At 44.3% G+C, this 6,395-nt stretch overlaps 1 protein-coding gene across 1 annotated transcript; it reads left to right on the top strand.

Annotated features, from left to right (window-relative positions):
• The first annotated feature begins 237 nt into the window (after window positions 1–237).
• LOC142837153 (melanoregulin-like) lies at window positions 238–5,958 on the top strand. The gene is made up of 4 exons (XM_075952120.1): window positions 238–356; window positions 2,670–2,866; window positions 4,790–4,953; window positions 5,766–5,958. The coding sequence occupies exons 1-4, from the start codon at window positions 238–240 to the stop codon at window positions 5,898–5,900; spliced, it is 615 nt and encodes a 204-aa protein (XP_075808235.1). The 3' UTR covers window positions 5,901–5,958.
• The last annotated feature ends 437 nt before the right edge of the window (window positions 5,959–6,395 follow it).

Below are 6,395 nucleotides of genomic sequence, written 5' to 3'. Positions count from 1 at the left end.
ATTTATTTGCTAATTATTATTATTATTTTGGTTTTTCAAGACAGGGTTTCTCTGTGTAGCTTTGGAGACTGGCATTCTGGAACTCTCTCTCTAGACCAGGCTGGCGTTGAACTCACAGAGATCCATCTGCCTCTGCCTCCTGAGTGCTGGGATTAAAGGCATATACCATCACCACCCAGCAAAAAACTTATTTTTTATTATTTTTAATTATGAGTGTGTGTCTGTGGATATGTGTACATGCGTGCAGGTACCGTGGTGGCAAAGGCATCAGACTCCCCTGGAACTGAAGTTACAGGCAGTTATGAGCAGTCTGACATTAAGTGCCGGGAACCAAACTCAGGCCCTATGCAAGAACAGTGAGCTCTCTCAGCTGCTCAGCCATCTCTGCAGCCCATCAGTATTGTTTCTGAATTATATCTGCACTGACTCGAAGAAGGATGTGTCCTGATTTCTGTTTGAAGGCCATCGAAGCAACTGACCCTCACAGTAAGCTGTGGCGTAGGCAGTGTTACAGCCGTATTGTAGATGACACGTAGGCAATGAGGAAGCCTGTCAGTGGGGCTGGACTCAAACCTAGACAGTCTTGTTCAACACTGTTTGTTGTACAGAGCAGTCACTTAAGTACTGTAAGGTCTCTCCACCAAAAAGGCCATTGCTCGTGTTTTTCCTTTGCTATATATCTAATCTGGGGCAGGGATTCGCTAAGTATGCTTTAATATGATGCCAAGATGAGGCCAGAATTACATATTATTTATTTTTAAAAATAAAAACTCATTATTTTCGGTGTATCGGTGCTTTGTCTGCTCGTATGTCTGTAGATCGTGTGCATCAAGTGCCCCCAGAGTCCAGACAAGGGTGTCAGAGCCCCTTGGGACTGGAGTTGGAGGTGGTTATGACCACTGCATGATGCTGTGCTGCACACCTGGGTCCTCTGGAGGAGCCTTGCTCTAACTGTTGGGCCATCCCTGCACCTTTGTGAGTTGCCAGATGATTTGGTTACCCTCACTCCCTAGGTCACAGTCAAGGACTTTGTCTTTGACCCTAGGCAACACACACTCACTTTGGCTGTGTCACACCCCATGCCTTTGGCTGCGTCACACACTCGTGCCTGTGCCTTTGGCTGCATCACACACTTGTGCACATGTCTTTCGATCTTTTTATTTTTAAATTTTTTTTAAGGGAATAGGAAATCCACAATTTCCTGTCTTAGAGAGGGTGGCAGAAAGCCTGCTCTCTTCCCTGGGGAATGACAGTCCTCAGATACAGTCTAAAATGCAGCCACGACAAAGCCCACTTTATTTTGTTAGCTTTTCTTTTTCAAAGTGGTATCTTTTGGAGCGTGCGAATGGCAGCTAAATTTATTTTTCTTAACTAGGCATGCAAGTTGAAAGGCAATCTGCAAGGCAAGTGTGTTTTGAAGGGAGTTTAGTAGGGAACGAATGGATCCGTGGAATGTTTTCAGTTACAGGAGTCAAAATATTAAATAGCTTGCATCTTACATCCAACAGTTAAAATGATGTTTTCTAAAGCTGTGAGTGAGGACAGGTGTCTTTTCTGAGAAAGGAAAAGGTGTTCACTGTAAGACGATTGCTCTTTACAGATAGCTATGTCGCCTTAAAAGCAAATTCCTGGGACGCCTTCAGAGAATGCTTAGGCCCTGAAGACCTATGATTCAGCTTCTGCGTTAGGATCTATATGATGTTGTCTATATGATGCCAGTATCACCCGAAGGCTGGCAGAGGACTTTCAAGAATGGAAACTTTTTAATGACTCCCTGTGTACCTGAGCAATTTACCCTGCCAAGAGAGTGGTGCTAAGATACGGTGTAGGAAACACGGCTTGGAATTAGGGTGCTTGGGGTTCCTAGATCAATCTGTTTATCATTCTAATAACACACTGAGATGTAGAGTCTTACCTCTTTTTTAAATGAGCTTTAGAGTAAAAGTTAGGTTCAAACACCACTTTTGATATCTGTTACCTGGAATATATTAGATTCATCATATAAATTATTTGAGCCTTAGTTTCTTTATCTATAAATTGCCCCAATATATGGATTTTATTAGGTCTTTATTGTACGCAGGCATTGACCTTTCTTTTTCTTTTGCTTATGTTTGTGTGTTGTGTGTATGTACGTGTGTGTGTGGTGCGCTGCATTGTGTTGTATGTGTGCATGTGTGTATGTGCTGATATGAGCAGTCTCCCTCAGTCACTCTGCCTTATTCAGGGTATCTCAGTTGAAGCCAGAGCTAACCAATTTGGCTAGTCTAGCTATCCAGCTGGCTTCAGGGACCCTCTCCTATACCCCATATTTCTGTCTCTGAGTTCTAGACAGACCTCTACACCGATAGGGCATTGGGTGCTGAGGATCTGAACTCTGGTCCTCACTCTTGTGTGGCAAGCACTTTACTTGTCGAGACAACCCTTGTCCTAATATTTTATGCTTTAAGTCTTGACAGTAGTCTCACGTGGAAACTTTGACTATTGCTAACCCCATTTTTCAGGTCAGGTCACTGCATGGAGAAAACTGATAATCCAGAGAGTCTTAGTAACATGTTTAGAAATGATATCACCCAGAAGGGGACATATTCTTCAATGGTGGCAGCGGAGGACATTCTTTCTTGTCAGCTCCGTCTCATCATACCTTCTTTTCTTTTAGGATTGTGTTTCAGATTAGCGAAGAGCGGAACCACAGGTTTAAGCAGCACGCATCTCAGAAATGAGAGAGAGGTTTTGGGCCAGAGGTTGTTAGTGAAAGTGGACTTTTATCTCCTGCAGGAGTGGCAGAGACTCAACTATGATATCTACACCCTGCGGCAGATTCGCAGGGAAGTGAGAAACAGATGGAGGCGAATCCTCGAAGACTTGGGTGAGTGTGAAAGGGATTGTGAAATGGTGAAATAACTAGTCACGTGCATTGCTTCTCACTGCTTCCACCGTGGCTTCTGTAGAAAGACCGCCAGCGCCGACTATTAATGACTATTAACTACCTTCTACTGATTCGTTCTTCAGCTTTGCTTTTATGCTCTCAAGTGTAAACCTTGATATTTCTGTTCTCCCCAGCTCATGTTACTTGGCTGTATGTTCCTTCATCTGTTCCCAAGTCTGAGATAACACAGAGTAGTGAGGTCATATGGGTGTTACCATTTACTGTTTTGTCATATTTATTGATTGAATTAGAGGGGGTTGACTGAGCACTTAGTAATAGCTACTACTAGCATATCCTAGTAATAGGGTATGGCAGGTTGAAAGAAGTAGTGTTTGTAAGAGATAGTTAAACACAGCAGAAAATTCTAAAAGAGGCAAAAGGAAGAAAAGTTACAAAGTTGGGAAAATACACTTGACATTATGGTAGACACTGAATAATGTGAATAATCTTAATTTTGCTACAGTTGAGTAACTATATCCCCACATCATATAAGCTTGCTTTAGTGTTCAGAAATGAACAATCACCTTTAAAGTCCTTGATCATTCTACTTAGAAATAACCTGACCCGTGGCATTAAAGATTTTCAGAGGCAGATACCAGGTTGCTAGCCCTGGCTGGCTAAGATGGGGAATAACGGGGTAAGGTGGGCACTCTGCCCTCTTAACTGATTCAGTATTACTGTGGGTTGGGAGTTTGCAGTGTAAGTCAGCCTGAGCAGGTCTCATCCTTTGATTCTTTTCTATCTTTAGGAAAATAATTTATACCAGCTGTCTAGACTACCATGAGGAAGGAGATCAGGGCTTTAAGGTGTAGCAACCTGGAGGTGACGTCCCTTTGCAGGCCGGGGAGAGGTGCAGGATTCTAGAACTGTGCAGTGGCAGGTGCACTGAGCAGTCAGGGTCAGGATGACTTCCCTCCTAGAGGGAGGAGGGAACAAGGAAGAGTCAGCAGGACAAACATGAAGATAGAGGTTTTTCTGTTGTTGCTTTTGTTTATCTGAGACAGTCCTAGCTGTGTATCTGGGAACTCACTCTGTAGACCAGGCTAGCCTTGAACTCAGAGATCTACCTGCCTCTGTCTCCCAAGTGCTGGGACTAAAGGCGTGACCACCACTGCACTGCAAAGATAGTTTTAAGTAAAGAGCCTCCTGTTTACACAGAGCTGGGAAGCAGCATTTTTTTTAAACTGCTTGCTCTTCTGAGGACCTGCCTCCCAGCTTCTAAATACATACTCAGAGACTTATTTTTACTTACAATTGCCTGGCCTTAGCTTGGCTTGTTTCTAGACAGATTTTCTAACTTAAATTATCCAGTTCTCTTTAACTATGTTTTGCCTCTGGGCTTTTACCTTTCTCTATTCTATATAACTCTCTTTCCTTCCTTACTCCATGGCTGGCTGGGTGACTGGGTGGCTGGGTGGGTGGGTGGCTGGCCCCTGGCATCCTCCTCTCCTTTCCCTGTTTTCACTCATTACCCCTCTTCTTATTCTTCTTCCAAGCCTAGATTTCTCCTCCTATTTATTCTCTCTGTCTGGCAGCCTTGCCTATCCGTCTCCTGCCTTTCTATTGGCCATTCAGCTCTTTATTAGACCAATTAGGCAGGCAAGCAACACAGCTTCACAGAGTTAAACAAATGCAACATAAAAGAATGCAACACATCTTTGCATCCTTAAACAAGTGTTCCACAGCATAAACAAATGTTACACTTCTTAAACTAATATTCCACAACACTCGGTAGTGCCTCTGACTTTAGTTTTTACTGTACAGAATCCACGCTTGGATTCCTTCTTAACAATCTCAGCGATAGTATCGTGGGATGGCACACTAGTGATGACTTCAAACAAGGGCTTTGTGTATCCATCCTAGGTTTTCAAAGGGAAGCCGACTCTTTGCTGTCAGTGACCAAACTCAGCACCATGAGTGATTCTAAAAACACAAGAAAAGCCCAAGAGATGCTGTTGAAACTGGCTGAAGAGACCTCCATCTTCCCAGCCAGCTGGGAGCTCTCTGAGAGGTATCTCTTGGTTGTGGTAAGTAAGATGCCTTTACTCATGGCCCTGTTTTGTTACCTTTTCTGTTATTTCTGGGACCCCCACATCACAACCCCACCGGGTGGCGAATGGTGATGCCACTGTAAGCGCCCGTGACGGATGGCTCCAGAGCCACCTGGAAAGCTTTGAAGAGAAGGATTTCTGGATCCCGCCTAAAGCTGTTGAGACCCGAGTAGTGGCCAGATTGTTTTTCACATGATTTCTGCTGTGTGGTTAAAGTTTCAGCATTCAGTCAAAGTTGCTATCCTGCCTAAGATCGGAAAGATTGGTGGAAGGCTGGGTGGATAGTTTAGTTGGTGAATGCTTGTTGTGTAAGCACGAAGAGCTGTTTTTTTTTTTTCTCCAGCACCCACTTTGGAAGCCTGACATGGTGGCACTGCTTGTGATCCCAGGGCTGGGACACAGAATAGATGGACACCTGAGGCTTGCTGACTGGCCAGTCTAGCCAAGTCAGGTGTGCACAGCTCCCAGCAAGAGATAGTGCAACAGAGGTGGGGTGGTTCTTGAGGAACAATGCAGAAGGTTAAACTCTGCATACTGGCCCACCTGAACACATACATGCCCACACACACCTGCACATACATATACTCACACTCAAAAATTTTTGGTGGAAACATCTCTTGGGTAAGTAAAAGGGTGAGGTAAGCCTCTGAGTCTTGAAAGTTTTAGTGACTGTTTTACTTGGTTGGTATTATTTCTAGGGCAGGCTTTATTTTTATTAAAATTTCTCATCCGTGTAGCTCTATTTCCAACTTGGTGAGCATCTTCTTTCGTCTTTCCTCTAACTGCAGGACCGTCTCATTGCTCTTGATGCTGCCGAGGAGTTCTTTAAGATTGCCAGCCGAACTTACCCCAAGAAGCCAGGGATCCCATGCCTGGCAGACGGCCAGAAAAAACTGCACTACCTTCCGTTTCCAAGTCCCTAAAGGATGGCCCGGAAGAGGATCAGAGTTCTTTCTCCATGACACCGCAATTTACCAAAGCTGGACCACTGCCTGTGGTTGCAAGTGAGCCAGGAGACGGCTTTCTACACTCAGACACAATTCTGAATCCTACAAAATACACGGTCTTCCTCAGGGTCTTAGCCTGAGAACACTCTGGTTACATTAAAACACCTGGCAACTATTCATCGTGAAAGGAAGTTAAAGCGTTGGCTGGTGCATAGTTTTTCCTGGCTGGTCAGATTCCAAGAACTCATCGCCTCATTGGCTGTATAAGCTACCCTCATCCATCTGTGGAGGACTGGTGTTTGGTTTTTGTTTGGTTTGGTTTTTTTTTTTTTTTTTTTTTTTTTTGAGACAGGGTTTCTCTGTAGCTTTGGAGCCTGTCCTGGAACTAGCTCTTGTAGACCAGGCTGGCTTTGAACTCACAGAGCTCCAGCTGCCTCTGCCTCCTGAGTGCTGGGATTAAAGGCGTGCACC

Source organism: Microtus pennsylvanicus, chromosome 17 (assembly GCF_037038515.1).
Source record: "Microtus pennsylvanicus isolate mMicPen1 chromosome 17, mMicPen1.hap1, whole genome shotgun sequence".
In the NCBI taxonomy this organism is placed as follows: domain Eukaryota; kingdom Metazoa; phylum Chordata; class Mammalia; order Rodentia; family Cricetidae; genus Microtus; species Microtus pennsylvanicus.
This window is presented reverse-complemented; position numbering and strand designations above follow the sequence as displayed.